This window comes from Eulemur rufifrons, chromosome 3 (assembly GCF_041146395.1).
Source record: "Eulemur rufifrons isolate Redbay chromosome 3, OSU_ERuf_1, whole genome shotgun sequence".
NCBI lineage: Eukaryota > Metazoa > Chordata > Mammalia > Primates > Lemuridae > Eulemur > Eulemur rufifrons.
Window position 1 is genome coordinate 29,264,692 of NC_090985.1, and position 18,633 is coordinate 29,283,324.

Genomic DNA, 18,633 nt, shown 5'->3' on the forward strand with positions numbered 1-18,633 from the left:
CCCACCCCAACTTCCCACGGTGACTTACTTGCACTTAGAATTATCATTGATGCATCAAATAATGCAACATGATTTTTGGGTTCTAAAGTGTTCTGTCTGTCCCAAAGCACTTTCACCCTCTTGTTTCATTTAGTATTTATGACCATACATCTGCAATTTGTTAAACTCTATCATAGAATGAGAGCCTGAGGCCCAGAAAGTGGATGTGACTTGCCTAGGCTTGTGCCTAGTAAAAGTTAGATGCTGAATTTAAGGCTCCAAGTCTACTGTTCTGTTTGCTACATAACAGTTACCTCCAGCGATCACAGCAGTGAAGTTATACAGGGATCAGGGATATATTCCCATGGCTAATATCCAGATCAAAGTCCATACTTTCAATTAATTAATAGAATAATATTAGATATTTTTATTGTTTTTAGCTTTTACTGTATTATAGCCCCCATATTAAGCCTTTCACACACTATCTGATTTACTCTTCAGGAGCCTTTACAGGAAGCTATTAGTATTAATAATTTCCTCCTTTTACAGATAAGGAAACTTATGCATGGAGAGATAAGTAACTGGCTCCAGATCTGGTAGATTGGGAATGATGGTGTTAGGATTTGAGCCCAGGCTGATAGACTCTAAATATTTAATCTTAACCTTCATATCTATTCAGCTGGGGTTGTCTTCCTGGGACCTAAAACTGTTTTTATCTGTATTGTTTATTTAAGTCACTAGAAACCTCAGAATCATCCTCGATCCCTTCTCTCTCACATCCAGTTCAGAGACTGATTCCTGTAAACTCTAAGTATCTTTGCTTTTGTGTCTTTTCTCCTCTCTCTTCTGCTGCCTGAACTCATAAGTTCTAATCTAATTGCTTCTTATCTAGACCATGCACAGATTCCCAGCTCAACTTTTCTTCTGATCCTCTTCCCTCTCCTCCATCTCTACCTAAGGCTAATTTGAGGTGATGAATGTTGAATTCATCATCATGACAAATGAGAGACCTTCATACTGCCTTATGCTGCTAAGTCTAAACTTATCTTCAACCTTATCCGCATATGTACTTTCTGTGAAAATCACATCGATTTTATTTTTCATTTCTGCAAAAGTTTTTTGTTTTGTTTTTTTTTTTCAACCTGTGTCTTCACCTATGTGCCCAGAATTTTCTTCCTTCTGTCCTTATCTGGCTATTTATTTTAAACAGTGGCATCCCTTTTACATGGCATTTTTCTTGACTGAACCCAGAATGATACATTTGTGCTATAATAGCATTTGCGTGTAAATTTATCAGAGCACTTACTCAGCTGGACTGAAATCATTCATCTATGTGCTGTCTCACATCTTAGCTTACAAGGATCTTGAATGCAGAAGTCATGTACAAATAATCTTTTCATTTCCTAACAGAGCTCTGCTTGGTGTTTAGGCCAGAAACAATGCCCAAGAACTGATTCTTGAATAAATGCATATATGTACCATGCTAAGCATGCTATGTGTCTATATTCTACTTAATTCTAAAATGTAGCTATTCATAATAATATTAACCACAATTAGGATTGAAAACATCCAAAACTCTTTTTGTTAGAAATGTCTCTTGCCTTGGTGTAGAACTAGTAATAAAAGCAGCATTTGAGTCAGGGAGATGGCAGAGCAGTTCCCAAGAGGAGAGAAACTTTAATTTACTGGGATGTCTATTGAGAAACAGCATGAGGCTATCACTTGGCAGCCCGTGACATGGATTTGGCAAGGTGAAGGCATAGAATATAGATGCAGTTAGGTTAGGATCAGAGACTGGTTTCAGGGATAAAGCAAGCTGGTTCCAGGGAAATTAAAGGCAAAGCAATGACAAGCCACAGGGAGAATGATTGGGTTTCAGTCCCTTGGTTAGAAGGGCCTCCACAATGAGGCATCCAGAGCACCATGTAGGGCCCACATGAAAAGTTACTGTGAGTCAGGTTGAGAACAGACTTCCAGCCACAAATCTCCATGGCTACAGAAGCACTCATATTGCTCAGTCCCTCCTGTTCATTGTGGGTGCTTACTTGGACCTGGCCTCTAAGTGGGTTCCAGCCCAAGTGGAGCTTGGCAGTTGCTCTCTACTCCTGAGTGAGTTGATTGGACCTCCTCTTCTTTATACACTTCCCAGGCCATTTCCATGTATTTTACCCGCTTGCAACCTTATATTGTTTAAATCCACAAAGAGAAGGGAGATAAACTTCCTCCACATTTGATCCTTAACAAGCTCTAAAGTCCAATCTCCAAAAGATACTCTGCCAGATCTGAGAGTCAAGTCTCAAAACAATCAAAGACATCAAGCAAAACAGAAAGGAATTACAACAAATTGAAAACAGCACACGGAATCTAACCATCCTCTCCTGTTCCTCCATCTGTCTGTCTCCTGTAACTCTTGAGTGTGATCTAGTTATGAGGGAAAATGATGCTGTTGGCATTATAATGGTATTAATAAAAATAATAGAATTAACTGGAATAATGATAATTATTATTAATTCATGGTGGCTACTCTTTATGGAGTGGCCATATGGTATCCTTAATACATACCAGGCATTTGATTTATTGTACAAATTAATCCTGTCAACAATCTTATACAGTAGGTGATATCTCATTCCAAAATTGTTTTTCATAGATAGAGGCAGCATTTTGACGTGAGGAGTGGTGCTCTAAGGAGTCACATCTCAGAGTTTACAATTTGCAAAACCAGCATTTGAATCTAGGTTGACCCTCTGGGTGGAGCTCGTGCTCATTCCACTCAACACACAGTGTCTCACATTTTTAAAATATCACATGAAATGATTGTTTGGTCATTTTTTTAAGAAACACATGTAAAGCTGATTAAATTGGAGAATAGTATTTTTTTTTCTTTAAAATCAGACCTTCCTTCAAGCCAGACTGTAAAAATAAAGACATTCATCAGAAAGGTGTTTGCGGTTTTATGATGATCTGACAACTAAATTGCTTGTTCAGTTTGAGTTGTGTAATGTTATTCTCAATTAGATTAAATATTAAGAATCCAATTTGCAAACTGCTAACAAAATTGCTGAACATTGCACACAGTCAGGGGAATTGCTTTTAATGACGAACAAATGGAAGTAAAATACTAGAAAATGAAAGTGCCAAAGCTATAAATGTTTTAATAGATAGATTCAGCATTTTCAAATGTAGATTGTTAAGTATTTTCTACACTGGAATATGATGTATTGACTTTGGTTACCTTAATTAAAGAATTTGCTGTCTGCAGAGTCGTTGTTAATAGATCCAGTTGTGAAATGGCCTCTGCATATCACTTGCAGGCTCTGTCTGCAATCCTGAAAAGCAGAGAGGAAGCTGTGTCTGGAAGAATACAGAGAAAAGGGGCTCTGTTCTCTCCTACTTCCTGTGCCTCAGTCTCTTCAGTGCAGGCAAAGGGGAGCAACATTTGTTAGGGCGGGGGGAGGAGTTGCCAGTTGATGGCGAGGACCATCACTCTACCTGCCGAGACCTCTAAACTGTCCCTCTTTATACTTTAGAACTCCATCCAAGGGCCATCTCCCCCCAGTCCCTGCCATCTGGGTCACATGCCTTTACAAATACCTTATTCTCTGCTGGGTGCTCATCTTTTCCAGCTCTCTTTTAAGCATCTTTCTCACGTTATCTGTCTTAGTTGCACCTCACCACATTGTTTTCAGGTGACTGTTACTATCACTGCTATTTTATAGTAAGATAATAAATGATTGCAGGTATGCTGCATATAGATTCATGGCCATATGCCATGTAGACAGTGCTCACAGTGTTTGACAGAGTGTTAGCAAGTAATAAGCAATCAATACATGCAGACCAGCATTAACAATACATCAAAGGTCCTAGCCTCAATTAAGAAATGTTGCAATGCAAGATAAATACCATCACATCAGTAGCCATATGTTTAACCACTTGATCTTAAACCCTATACAAATGCAACTACTAAAACTGTGTAGTGATATTTGAATACAATGTGGTTGTCTGCATGATAAAATTTTACTTAAAATAGGTTCTGATTATTTTTGGTCTATTAATTTTGATAAATATTTTTGTAGGAAACTCCTGATTCCTAACACTGTCTGAGAGATCTCCCACTATGTCTCTGCATCTATAAAATGAGGCCAATAATGATACATACCTTATAGAGTCAATTTAAAAGCCCTACATAAACTATGATTTCTTATGAAAATACTATTATTTTGGTTTCTGTGATTGTTATAGTTATTTGAATTGAAGCTAGACATACTTTAAGCTGGTTTTCTATAGAAGTAAACATTCTGTTATGACAAGGTTTACGAAGTGGTCTCCCGGGTGCGTTAGTAATCCCTCAGAATAATAATCCCTCAGATCTGATTCCTGCTGGCTCCAAGAGGGAGCCGCCATTACACTGAACATCTTCTATAGAGAGGCAGGAGTGCTTAGGAGTATGGGCTGTGGGGTCAGGCACACCTCATTCAAGTGACAGCCATGCTCCATACTGATTGTCCAATTTTGAGACCTACAGGCCACCTCTACTCCCCCACCCCTCAGTGGACCTAGTTCTGGGTGCCATGAGGCTCAGACAAATGCGTTCATGAGGAGCCACCTGGGTGCATGTGTGCTTGGCATGGAACATAGACACGTTTTCAATGTTGACCTGCTCTGGGCTACTTTCCAGGTTCCCTGTAGAGGGACCATACTTAGGAAGCCCATCAAGAGTACCAAGGGGAAAGACAAAGACCAAATTCATACAAGAGGCCTCAGAACTCACAATAAGAGAATAATTCCAGATACTGACTCTTGGCCTGGCCCAGCATTAGTTGAAGGAATGTAATATCTTTATAAGTAAAATCACAAAAGCATAACATTTTGAATCTTTAAGGCACCATGGTGAACCTTGGCCACTTTCAAAGTAGAAACGAATGCAATGGTCACAATGTCCCAAGGTGCTGAGACTGACAGCTCACTCTGCAGACACCTCTGAGCTTATCATCTTGGGACTAGCTTCTTGGAGATGGTTGTAATGACTGCTTGGCCTTTCACAGACCACATAATTAATGCTGTTTATCTGATGGCCATTTCACTTTACTCCTACTGTTTTCATTATCTCTATTCTCACTGTCTTGCCCTCAGTTGAGAAGCCACCGTTCAATGTAGGGGCTTTGATTCTGGTGAATTCAGAATAGTAGCATGTGGGATTTGAGCCAGGTGGTGCTGTTTAGGAATTCTAGACTTGTCTCTTAGCATTGTGGCACCATTCATGTAACCCCTCAGGGGCCATTCCACTTTTGTACACTTGTGTCATGATTCCAACATTTTTAAGGGGTTGAAGGACCAGCAGCTGTGACCAACAGGAAGCCAGAGTCTCAGAGGAGAGCCTGGACACCTTCCCATCCTGTCTTGCCCTCCTGTCCTTGACGGGCACACTGACATGTTCCACAGGTTGCTGATGTGTCTCTGGGGTCCTGGGAATTGATTCTTGACTGACATGCTATGCCTGGTCCTCTGTGACCTGACTCCAGCCTGTCTGTCTAGTTTCATCTCCTGGACCCATTGACTTTAGCAGCACATAGCTGATTATATTTCCCTGCACTTTGTCCTTTTACTCTCACCCTGTGCCTTTGTTTATGATAGTTTCTGTTCTTAGCATGCCTGTCCTTTGTCCTTTATGTACCTACCTAACCCTTGAAGATTCAACTGCCACATCACCTCTTCCAGGAAGGCTTCCCTACCCTCAAACTCTAGATAGTTTTGTGCATCCCATCCACACTCAGAGTATCCTGAGGTTTCTTCTAGTATGACACTCACTTGTCATTATAGCACTGCAATCGTGTGCTTGGGTCCCTGGTTCCTCCAACTTGAGTACATTCTCCTCCAGGCAAACCTCTGGAACTCAAGTGCTTGCCACCATGATGGGCACATAGGGAAACACCAAATAAAGAGCAATTAGGGTTATGATAATAAATGGAACTGGTTTGACTCCACTGCCTTGATGACAAACACAAAGAAACCCAAACATAATACTTCTAATATGAAAATATAGTTCTCTAAAGTCAAGCAGATTAATAGCAACACCTTATGCATTCATACAAAATGCATCATTGGTATTAGGGCAATGTATAAGGTGGTTATGAATTATTCATAGCTAATATATCAATTCATCTAATTACTAGTGAGTTATTATTTCTGTAAAGTTCTAAATAGGTTGAAATCTCTCGGTGTTGTAAGACTTGACCGATTCAGTAAAGAAAAGGTCATCACTTAAGGACGGCGGTGGAAGGATTCATATCTTCCACTACCAATGATCATCATAGGAACACTAGTATTTTTTGTGCTTTGTGGATAGCGAAGAGCTGTTCCGCTTTACCTTTGCTCTTGCCCTCTGAGGGCAGCGAAGGCCCGGTCCAAGGTGCTAGCACAGCCTCTGTCCATGGTGATAGCAAAGCTTAGATTTGACCCCTCGACCCCAGGTCTCGCCTCTAATTTCCCGTCTGCTGATATTTTTATGGAACTTTGTTGCTTCCCTCCATACAAGTTTAAAAAATCAAATGATTTTGGAATAAGCTGGATCACAAAGCATCTTTTAAAAGTTGCTGTTTAAAACAGGCTTATAAACAGAAAAGGAAACAATATTTAGGAGTCAGAAATGAAAACAATGAGCAACAAAAGATGGTTGAGGTCTGATCTTCAGCCAAATAATTGGCACTTGCCTTCTGGATCAGGATAGAATAGCTCCACCGTCAAGGGGTATTAGTTTAGTCCAGTGATTTTTGTACTTTTTCTTTTTGTAAGTGAGGGTTTTTTTTTTTTTCCAAACAAATTCTTATGCAGAACCCAGCACATAAAACTGCTATGAACAAAAAGTTATGTTGAAGTGGGGCTGCCACCCACTGGTCTATTCCAACCCTCCCCCCAACACTGACCAACTGTCCTGCGTGCCCCCCATTCCTGAGCACCCCAGGTGACACGACACGTCTGTGGCCATCTGTCCACAGTGCAGCAGTGATGACATCAATGATCTTGTCATCATAGAGCACATCTGCTGTTGGGCGTGAAGGGGCACTGATAAACAATACCTTCTTCTCCCCAAATGAGTGCCGAGACAATTGGATAAAACAAATTGGAGATTTTGTTTATATTTTTGGGGAAGGTAGAGGGTGAATATATGAAGAGTGAGCTCTAGAATTAACTACTTACCTACCCAGGCCCAGCAGTGTGAGACAGCTGCAGGCCTCCCTTGCAGGACTCCACGACCAGGCTACCCCAGGGCTAAGGGCGATGGAAATTCATGTCTCTGAGGGGAGGACAAGGCAGAACCTGTCTCTTATCCAAAACTCACCATTTGGCCAGCAAGTGGGCAGAGACAGGCCAGGACTATTATGGTAAGGGAAGTCCCTCCATGTTGAAGCCACCTTAAGAATGGAAAATTCATGTTCTCCCCCAGGACATGCGCCCTCCTACGGCTCCCACCCATCGTCTCTGGCACCACTCAGAGGGGCCTTATGTAGTTAAGCTCTTCACAGTAGCCTTGTGAGAGCTGGAGACATCTCCCAAGCTTCCTTGAGACCCTTGTCTTTTTAAAGTATTGTTTCGGTCAACCACATGGAGTGATTGCCAACTACGTGAATGTATCTGGGAGTAGAAACTGAGTAATAATCTCTCCCTGATTTCCAGGAGGGGCACACTGGTACCACAAACTCATAGAGGGAGAAAACACAAAACCAAGATTACTGTCTCCATGGCCAGAGCCATACAGATCTCCCTGTGATCACTCAATAGTCACTTGCATGACCCTTCCATGCTGAAGCTACATGTAGGTGGAGGGCAGCAGGTGTACACATGTGGGATGAGCAGATGCCTGGGTCAGGACAGGACCCAGACCCAGGACTCCCAACTCCTCCCCACCCCCACAGCTACCCCGCAGTCCCAGCCTGGCAGCTCTTGCTCCCTTTTTCTCCTGCTAAACAAACTCTCTGGGATGTCAGTGGGGGGCAACAGGTATAACTTTGGATCCAATAATATTTAATATGAAAAATCATTTGTGATTTTTATATTTTAAATTGGGAGGTGGGGTGTTTGCAAGAAATACTTATAGTTCAACTCATAGTTAGTCACCACAACCCAGAGTACTGGGACGCAACATTTAGGACTCACCGACTAAAACCTCGTCGATTTGTGGCTGGCAGAGAAGGTGAGGAAGGGCCAGAAGGTAAAGTGATTTTCCCGGATCACAGCTAGTTAGCAGCAAAGCTGCAGCTAGCACAGGGGCTTTGATTCTCTTTGTGATTTATGAAGCGGGTTTCCTTTTTAAGCCTGAGCCCTGACCTGAGTTAGAAGCTCAACTCAACTGCTTCCTGGGTGCGTGAACACAGGCAAACTATTTAAACTGCCTGAAGCTCAGTTCAAGGAGGAAGTTCAGCATCAAGATTGGGAGAGTGTGGGCTTCCAGCGCCAGCGCGTGTCTGAATTCCTGATCTGTTGCCTACTTGTCATGAGACCCGCAAACAAGGGATTTACCACTTTGAGGGTCAGTTTCTCACTCTACAAAATGGGTGCAGTGAAACAAATAGTCTTATGTCATGGGGTTGACATGAGAATTAAGTGATTAATACATGTAAAACACTTAATGCCTGACATTTAATAGAGTCAAATAATGCTAGCTATTTATTAATGCTTTTAAGGTTAGTATTGTTTTCTTAATGGTAAAAATGAAACAATAATGTAAAACTCACTGAATTACCAAGAGGAGGAAGCCAGGGACTAAAAATAGTACCAGGCACACAGCAGACACATAACGAACGGTGCTACTATTAATAGCATTCTAGATTTTGAGGTCTGAGAGAGCTCACATGTCTTTTTCAAATAAACCTCTAGAATATTAAAAGGCAATTTCATTTATGCATTCACTCATAACTGTAACACAAAAAATGTATTGATACTTCTTAACAACTATATCTCTTACATTTATGGGTAATTTTGAATTATTTTGAAAAGTTATCAATGTTTAGCATATGCCAAGTAAAAATTAGATTACTTGTATATTTCATATAAAGTATAAATAATTATATTTATATAGAGCATATATATCTATAGCATGATTATTGTGGTAATCTAGGAAATCCTAATCCAAATCCCAAAATCACGTGAAAGTCCCACAGTTTTTTTTTTTTTTTGAGACAGAGTCTCACTCTGTTGCCCAGGCTAGAGTGAGTGCCGTGGCGTCAGCCTAGCTCACAGCAACCTCAAACTCCTGAGCTCAAGCCATCCTCCTGCCTCAGCCTCCCGAGTAGCTGGGACTACAGGCATGCGCCACCATGCCTGGCTAATTTTTTCTATATATATTTTTAGCTGTCCATATAATTTCTTTCTATTTTTAGTAGGGGTGGGGTCTCGCTCTTGCTCAGGCTGGTCTCGAACTCCTGAGCTCAAACGATCCGCCCACCTCGGCCTCCCAGAGTGCTAGGATTACAGGCGTGAGCCACCGCGCCCGGCCCCCACAGTTTTAAAGTAGGGGGACGTGAGGATATGTTGGACATAAAGGCCAGGACTGTGTCCATCAAGTCTGTATTGTCATGGTGATACAGCGACCTGTAGCAGAGGCTACAACTCACTCCTTCATCCACTCACTCTCTGTATATTCAGTGAATATCTGTGCGCCAGTGTTTCAGGTTCAAAGACAAATAACACACCGTTTCTACTGTCAGAGTGTTCAGAGAGTGTTGGAAAGAGAAAGAGAGAGAGTCATAATTGGTCTAATAAAGTACACATGAGGAACCACAGAGGAGGTAGTGGTTGGAGAATCTCATAGAGGAGGCGGCATTTGACGTGCATCTTGGTGGTGACTAGAGGTTAATTCAGAAAGGCTGGGAAAAGGCCATTTCAGACAGCAAGGGACAGACCCTCAAGAGGAAAAGTACCTGGAGGGAAGAAACAGTTGAGTCTGGAAGTGTGGTCAGGGCTTAAGGTGGAAAGGCCTTGAATGCCACACAAAGGAGTTTGAACTTTGTCTTATAGACAGTGAATAATGACATGAACTGACTTGCACAGACTGGTGCTGTAGGTAGAAGCTAAGACCAGAGCAGTGAGACTCATAAGATGGATGTTTTTAATAATTCAAGTAAGCGATGTAGACAACTCAAACTGTGGCACGGATCAGAGAGTGCTAGAGGGAGAACCTTCAAACTTTATCACAGATTCTTGAGGTAAGAAAGAATTCTGGGGCCTTGGGGAACTCTCTGGCTTTCCTGGGTGTTGGGCAAAGTGGGGCCCATTAAGAAGACTAGAGGAAAGAGATGGATCTGGTGAGGGGATGGTGATGAGCTCTGTTTGACCTGGCTTTATGACAGCTAGGCAAGCTATCCAATCAGAAGTTTGGAATGCAGAGATCTGGATCCCAGGGAAGGAATTAAAGTAGTGGTGTAGATTTGAGAGGCATTTATATAAAGGTCAGAGTTGATAACAAGCTTAGCTATTCTGATTTTTATATACTCTGTTAAGTAATAAATGAGATAAAAAGAAACTTCTTAACTAACATATTAAGTACTTAACTATAAACCAGGCACTCTCCTAAGCCTTTTAACTTGATTGTTATCCCGACTGTCCACAACAGGAAACTGGCACTTCTAATGCAGAAGGATGAGCTCAGGCACGCTGTTACAAAGGGACTGACCCATGAGCAAGGTGCAGGCCTATTTGACTCCAAAATCTGTGTTCAAAACCAAACCAGGCCCCTACAGAACTCCCAGTGAACTTTAACTCATTTTTAGGTCTCTAAGTGTGGATCACTGTTGAATCTTAAGCTACACAATCCATAGACATGTTCACCGAGGCCATCGGTGAGGGCGTCCTACGTAAGCAAACGTTCCTTTCAGTGCACACTGACTTGACACTGGGCCATTACATATATCAGCGTTTTACCTGAATGGCCTCATTTAATCTTGAGCAGTAACCCTGTGACACCAATTTTAGGACTGTCCCCTCTTGACAGGTGACGTACCTGCAGCACAGGGAGGGGGAAACCCTGCCCAAGGTGACATTGATAGTGAGTAAAGAAGCAAGAACTCAAACTTGGGTTTCAGTCTCAACACTAATGCTGTTTGCCAGGAGCCCAGGCTCCAGACTGTACATTTAACTATAGAAATGTTTTCCCATTTACTCTGGACTAATTGTAGCTTCAGGAAGGGAGACACCTGTCTTTTGTCATGCACCTGCTATGGGGTGAGCCCTGGCCAGGAACATTCCAGGTGAGAGTTCATGTGCAGCCTGATGGTCTGCCTGCCATGCTTGATTCCTGCTTTAGTCTTAGGGTTTTCATTCCAGACTGCTGAAAGAGGGTTGCTGAAGTGCTCTTGCTTTGTGCTAGGGAGATTGTCGCACAGCTTTTCAATGCACTTCATGCAATTCTAATGGAAGTACATTGGCTCGTCTACCCTGACACAAGCTCTGCAGGCCTGGAGGCCGGCTAATGGATTTTCTGTGGCATATCAATCATTTTCCAAAAGTCGTGCTGTAATTTATGAAGAATGGAGGTTTTTAATTTTGTTTTGTTTATAATAATCTCCAGCCATATCTATTTCAGTATTTCTCTTTGGATTAGCATTTTGACTTCTTATTATCTCAATAATCATATTGAATCGGCTTTATGAAGGTTCCCCAAGGTTTTCTTTATGTCCCTCTCGAAAAATCTATATGATGTTTGGAGTCTAGTTTTAAAAGTCAAACTTAATAACAGACTTCACAGATCTCTTGCCCTCTTCGGTGGGCCCTGAAGCACTTTCAAAATGAGGCGATCGTGAGAAGATAGAGCTGTGGGTAGGTGTGGGCAGGTAGCAAGGGCAGAGGTGGGGTTCTCAGGGCTGCTGGAAGCTAACTGGGGCCTCATAGCTACCTTATGTGGTGCCTTTGTTAATCCCCTTCCCACTCTTATTCCTGCTTAGTCACAGCTAATGGAGACACTGCGGTACTTAAATTAATGCCTCTGTCAAGCAAGCGAGCCTTTGTCGAGCATCTGCTCTCTGCCGGGCACGATTTTCCGAGGCACGTGTGGCATACTAAGAAACGACTGCCTGGGGTCGGCTCCTGAGTTTTGAGAATCATGTCTGCTTCTGGCAAGCAGAGAGTCCTTGTATAAGTTACTCAGTACTTCGAGCCACAGTCTTTGATCTATGAAATGGAAATAAGAGCTCTTGTCATTTATTGTTTGGTGTGATCAGAAAGAACTCCAAGGCATGAGAAGTGATGGAAACAAGGAACAGATAAATGCCCAGAGCATCCTCCGACTTATAAGTATGTCTGTGTGTGTTTTTAGGATGTGCGAACATACAGTAAGTGCACATGAACATACATATGGACATATGTGCATAGTGGTATTTTAGAAGGATCTACAAGAAATTATTAGACTCTAGGGAGTGGGACGCTTTAAATTGTGTTTTCTTTGATGTTAGTGAGATTTTATGTTTGTTATTTTACTATGTCTGTATTCTAGCTAAATGCAGTGGTTTCCTTCCTGCTCTGCACGCCTGGGTAGTCTGACATGCTCCCTGCTGTGCACTAGTTCTGCCAGTTTTTCTATACCTGTATTAGCTTGGCTGTATTCCATCTTAATATAATAGGAGAGATGAGACATGGGAATAAATGGATCAGCCTCAATGCTGGGTGAACACAGATGTTATAGTTGGCTGAATTTTCTGGTTATGAAATCTTTTGCTTCTAAACCTTGTTGAATGTCTTTCTTAAATTCAAATCAGAAGGGACCTTGCAACCTAGTAATCCAAGGCCAGGTTTCAGGGCTGAGAAAAGTGAGGCCCTGGGGAGTAAAGTTGCTGCAGAGGGTCTCCCCAGTGGACTCTGTGGTGGGATGCCCAGACCCACCTTCAGGCCTGAACCACTCTTCACACTGCTGGGGATATTGGTGGCTGGCGGCAATCGGAGTCTAGAGATTGTCCTGTCTAGAGAGAGCCGCTCACCCAAGGTCACACCTTCCCCATCAAGTAACTCAGTTCCAGTACTGGTCAATGCCTGGGTACAAAGACCTGGCTCTTGCCCGAGGCCGGCTGCTCTGCAGGTCCAGGGCTACCCATGGCATGGGCTGAGGTCTCTTTTGTGTCCGCATGACAATGCAATGTCACTCCTCCCCGTTCTGTCCTACTCCCCCACAGATGTTGCTCCTGAGAGCACACCACAGTGACCCTCTCAGAGTCTCTTTCTAGGTACTACACACCTAGGTGATCACAGACCTGAGACTCCCATCGAGGTTTCCTGAATTTTATCGCTTTGTATCACACATGACCAAATCATCCTAAGGTGGTTAGTATCAGTATACTTACACCCATCGTTGTCTGCCAACACGACACCATTGGGAGCTCAGATGAGGTGCAGATGTGTGTTAACCCCCAGCAAACCTGTTTTGCCCCCACTGGACCAATTCAGGCCTCTAAGATGGCAGCAAAAAGAAAGGAAAGCAAACGAGGCGGGAGGCTGTCGTGATCACTGGAGATGCAGACCAACTCACACAAGCTGAGAGGGAGTAATTCCTCCATCTCCTTGCCCCAAGCAGGCCAGGCAAGGCCACAGGGACAGGAATAGCCATTGCTTCCTCCCATCGCGGCCATGTGAGCAGTAGATGCACAAACAGGTCCCAAGTCCACTGGGCTTCCCAGCACATTTCTCAGGAACTCCCATTTCTGTGCCCGGACCCTCTCCCACGGGACCCCTTTCTCTGCTCTCAGAACAGATCCCTCCTGAAGTTCCTCCCAGGATGCCCCTCTCTCGAGTGTCTGCAGGAAAGTCAACACTGTGCTGCTTCTTCCTTTTCGTCGTGCCTGGATCTCCAAAGCAATTGTGGACTTAAATGTCCTTTCCTTGTTGGACAAACTACTTTGTAACTCTACCAGTTTAATCCATCCTACATCTATTAACACAAACAAAATGTCATGTATGGAGCATGCTGACACTTCATGCTCACGTTCGAGGTTCACTTTCAGCATTGATTACCTAACCTCATGACCTCTTCCTAGTTTACCACAGCACATTTTTTTCCCTCTTTTTCAGCACTATCTATCATAAGGCATCCACCTGCTACAAGGGTCTTTCTAAATTCCTTATCTCCCTGTGAAAAGGGCCCACCTCCATTGTCGTATGGCCTCTTCTTAGAGTACACCCTGCAGTGGTCGGAGAGAGGCTTGTCAGTGGGGGCCCTTCAGTTGCCACTGACCTTTGAGGTCAGTGCCCTCATCCTCATCATTCATTATTATTATTATTGTTGTTGCTATTTTATCATTTGAATTTGAATGTGGTACAACAAAGGTGAGGCAGATTCCAGTGTTTTTCCCACATGGAAGAATAAAAAAGAAATTCAAGCTCAGTTCTCTTTTCCTGGAATCTGTAACCACTTCCCAGTTTTCTCAGGACCAGGCCTGCTTCCTTCCCTGAACCTCCAAACGTTTTGTGAATATATTTTTTTTTTTTTTGGAGACAGAGTCTCACTCTGTTGCCCGGGCTAAAGTGCCATGACGTCAGCCTAGCTCACAGCAACCTCAAACTCCTGGGCTCAAGCCATCCTCCTGCCTCAGCCTCCCGAGTAGCTGGGACTACAGGCATGAGCCACCATGCCCAGCTAATTTTTTTCTGTTTTTAGTTGTTTGGCTAATTTCTTTCTATTTTTAGTAGAGACGGGATCTCACTCTTGCTCAGGCTGGTCTCGAACTCCTGAGCTCAAGCAGTCCTCCCAACTCGGCTTCCCAGAGTGCTAGGATTACAGGCGTGAGCCACCGCGCCCGGCTCGTTTTGTGAATATTGCTGCAGGGTGAGTGGAGGGTACAGCCCTGGGTCAGACGTGATAGTCCTCAGCTTTTGTTTCCGTCTCATCCCCGCAGGGCAGCTTCTACATCCCCTCAGAGAACTGCATGCAGCATGCACACAAGTGGCACCGAGACCTGTGCCTGCTGCTCCTGCGCGCCTACCGCGGACTCCGCCTCTATTTCCTGGTGATTATGAGAGACATCCCGGAGCTGCCGCACACGGAGCTGGGTAAGGATGGGTGTGGGGGGAAGCCCATCCCAGCACCTGCAGTACCCCTTCTGGCCAGGGATTGCCAAGTCCAGCATGCTTTTGTGACACCGCAGTTCAGGTAGGTTTAGTCTGTGCTCTATGTTATTGTAGCAGGAGAGAATCTTGGAAGTGCAAGTGCAGTGTGAAAAGACACGTTCATTCACTCAGGCAGTCATCCAACAGCCGTTTATTGAATACCTGTTACACACCTGCATTCCCGATACACAATGTGAAGTCACTTTCTAGGGGAAAATGCTAGTATATAGCCTTCTCTTAATTAGGTTATAATTATAAAATTGTGATTGTTTTACCAGAGTGTAAAACAATCCTCATAAAGAACTGTATATGTTCATATACATATATATTTACATATGTATGTCATCTGGATGATTATGGAAACCTCTTAGTATCCATCACATTTGGCTAGGTTACCTGAGGACTAATTGATTTTTGCACATGGATTTTCCAAAGATTAGATGTCATAGAGATCACTGGGCCAGAATCCCTCTCAATTGGCAGATGATGGAAGTGAAGTTCAGAGAGGTCAAATGGACTGTTTAGAGTCACACAGCAATGTGTGGCAGAACGAGGACAGGTCCCGGGGATCCTGTGCTGATCCTCCAGGGCAGGGCCCTTCATATCATGTCGTCCTCAATCACAGCAGGTGAGGTATCATGGTTCTGCTCAAGGTCCTCTAATAATAGCGCTTTGCCTCCAGAACAGAGGTCACGTCCTCAGCCTGGTCTTCAAGATTAATGCCAATTTCAACCTCAGAATCTGATGCTGGGTACCTTCGTTTCTCTTCCTAGACCCTCAGACTTCACTGTTGAGATTTGGCTATGTCTATGGCCTGTACATTGCCCATTATTGCACTGAAACCATCACATGACTTGTTTGCATGCTTTGCTTCCCGTCTGGACTTGGGGAAGCAGGATGCCCCTTGGATGCCTCACGCACTCTCCCTGGGATGTGGAGTGCTGGAGCAGGTGCAGGGGCAGAGTTGCTGAATCGACCTCTACAGCCATCTTACCATCAGCTTTCTCAGCTCTAACGCCAAGTCCTGCGCTCAGGCACTACTCTGAATCCCAGGCAATTACTGAAATTTTTTCAGGTTCAAATCTTATGTATACAATAAACATAAGCACAGAATCAGAGAATCAGAGCCAGTTTATATAGCTCAAAGGGAAGATGCAGATTGTTAGTAGCAGCTGGACTCCTAATATAACCTTTTTTTTTTTCAATCCAGAGGAACTGAGTTACTTTGTTCACTCATGCATCATATTTTACTGAGCACCTTTTATGTGTCAGGCATTGTGCACCGAGGAAGCACAGCTATGATCAACACAATAGTCCATTATGCCTCCTGGGGTTCCCAGACATGAGGACAACAGTCAGGTGGAGAGATGCATGCTAATTTGGTCAGCAGCTGGCATCCTACGTTGCTAAGGGGTCGTTTCCACTCACCTGGGCAATGATGCTATAACTAAAACCCATGCCCCAGCCATGTTCAAATTACTGACCACGGCATCATGGAACTAGGGAAGATTTCAAACAGTCGTGACTATGACCTTTACATCCCAAATGGCCAGAGGCCAAGAGCCAGTGAAGCTGGGAAGGAAGCTGAGCCCTGCCCTCCACGTCTCAGGGCTTCTGCTTTTCCATTTGTAAGATGGAAATGCAAATCCATGTCTCATATATGCTGCACATACATATGTCTGTGTGTGTACATGTGTGTGCATGTACCTGCAAAAACAGAAATAAGTGTGGAATCTCTCTGGACCACACAAAGTATTATATGAATGTGGGGATATACTGTTTCTCGTAAATGTATCCACAAGACAATGTCGGCCTTGAGCGCTCAGCCCCTGGCTCCACTCAGGCTTATTCTCCTTATAAGCGTGATCCTTTTAGGAAGTTAGAATATGTATAAGGAGAGTCCTCGGCAGTAATGTGTTTGTCTTTAATGCCAATTTGAAACATATACTTTTTTCATTTAATTATCAACTGCTGCATTTCCATGTGTACATTAATTATATGATATTTTTTTTTTTTTTCTTCCTAGAGGCCCTTGCTGTTGAAGAAACACTTTCTCAGCTGTGCTCGGAGCTACAGGTAATTAGAGAACTGGCCCTGGGGTCTGAATGAATGGCAGTGGTTGTGCAAGGCAAACATAGTTGCTTGCTTGCTATAGAAACCAGAGGTGAAAAGACACCACTTGTAACCTCGCTCTAGATCTCAAACTGAAGAAGTATTCTTAGATCTGTTACCCTATGTCATTAAGCGTCTATTAGTGTGTGCCTTGCCTGTGCTAGATGTTTTGAAAAATCTAAACAGATTAACAGGTCTCTGTCTTCTTGAAGCTTGTACTACACTTGTGTATTTGCCCATCATTCATCCATTATCCATCCATATTTGTTGACTAGTGACAATGGGCTTCTCCCTGGGTGTGATAGGACCTTGCACCTGTGCTCAGGTGGCCTCGGACATGGCAGGGAGGCCAGAGTCAATGACGATGACAAAAACAGCAGCATGCATTTGCCAAAAAAATTGATCAAATGTGTATTAGGAATATGTGCTCAAAAAATATTTGACAAATGCATGGTATTATCTACAATTTCTGGAACACTTTCGCATCCTATTGTGTTGGATGGTCTGGGTGAGTACTGTTATTAACGAGATGCAAATTAAGATTGGAAGGAAGTCTGGTAACTTAGGGTGAGTGACACAACTAACCAATGCTAGAAACAGAACCCCAAACAACTGCCTCGTCACAAACTGACCTCTCTGTCTTTTAAACCAGTGTTTCTCGACACTATGTGCACATTAGAATCACCCTTGGAACTTTGTAGCTCCACCTTTGTCTGGGCCTGGGTTCCCAGACAGGCTGAAACAGAACATCTGGGCCAAGTAGTGGTGTTTTCATTCAAAGCTCCCAGATGAGCACTTTGTGAAGCCAAGTTCAAGGATCCCTGCTTCAGAGCAAGTTATAAAGTTAGCAGAATTTGTGTCACAATGATGCAGAGGCAGAGAGGGTGTGGGGCACTGAGAGCAGCAGGGCTCTAGGAAGGGTCTGCAGGGAGGGGCCATATGACATGAGCCTGGAAGATGGGGGGACTTGCTTGTAGGATAACAGGGAAATCACATTGCAAACACTGCTTATCCTAACTGCAGGAGAGTAACACAGGAGTCGGTTTAGAGAGTATGTAAGGACCAGTAAGGCCTTAAAGTCCTCCTTGCCAGCAGTGGGGAGCTTACATGCTCTACACCTGGTGCTGTTGGACCTGCACCAAGTGGACATCCAAGAAGGCAGTGAGTGGGCCGCAAGGCTGCAGATGGCTTTAGCTCTCTGTCCTTCCCCTGAGTGAGCCCCAAGGCAGCCACTGCCCAGGGAAGGGCCTGAGGCTTCTCAGCTGCACTGGTCCAGGTTTGAATCCAGGCTGAGCCCTTCCTCCCAGCAGCTGCAGGACCCTGGGTGATGAACTCAGCCCTTAGGGCCTCTGGTTCCTTGTCTAGTGTTGGGGTTGTTGTGAGGGGACCACCAGAGAGCTCAGCTCATGGAAACTGCTCTGCGTAGGTGGCCTCTCCCCCCAGGACTTGCCAGGCTGCCTC

The 18,633-nt window shown here is 43.8% G+C and overlaps 1 protein-coding gene across 1 annotated transcript in view; it reads left to right on the plus strand.

Annotated features, from left to right (window-relative positions):
• The window catches only part of FAM135B (family with sequence similarity 135 member B), a 283,291-nt gene that overhangs the window by 223,377 nt on the left and 41,281 nt on the right, over positions 1-18,633 (plus strand). Inside the window, exons 8-9 of the mRNA XM_069465957.1 lie at positions 14,850-15,003; positions 17,087-17,136. Coding sequence (XP_069322058.1) covers positions 14,850-15,003; positions 17,087-17,136 — 204 coding nt within the window. The remainder of the gene's footprint in view (positions 1-14,849; positions 15,004-17,086; positions 17,137-18,633) is intronic.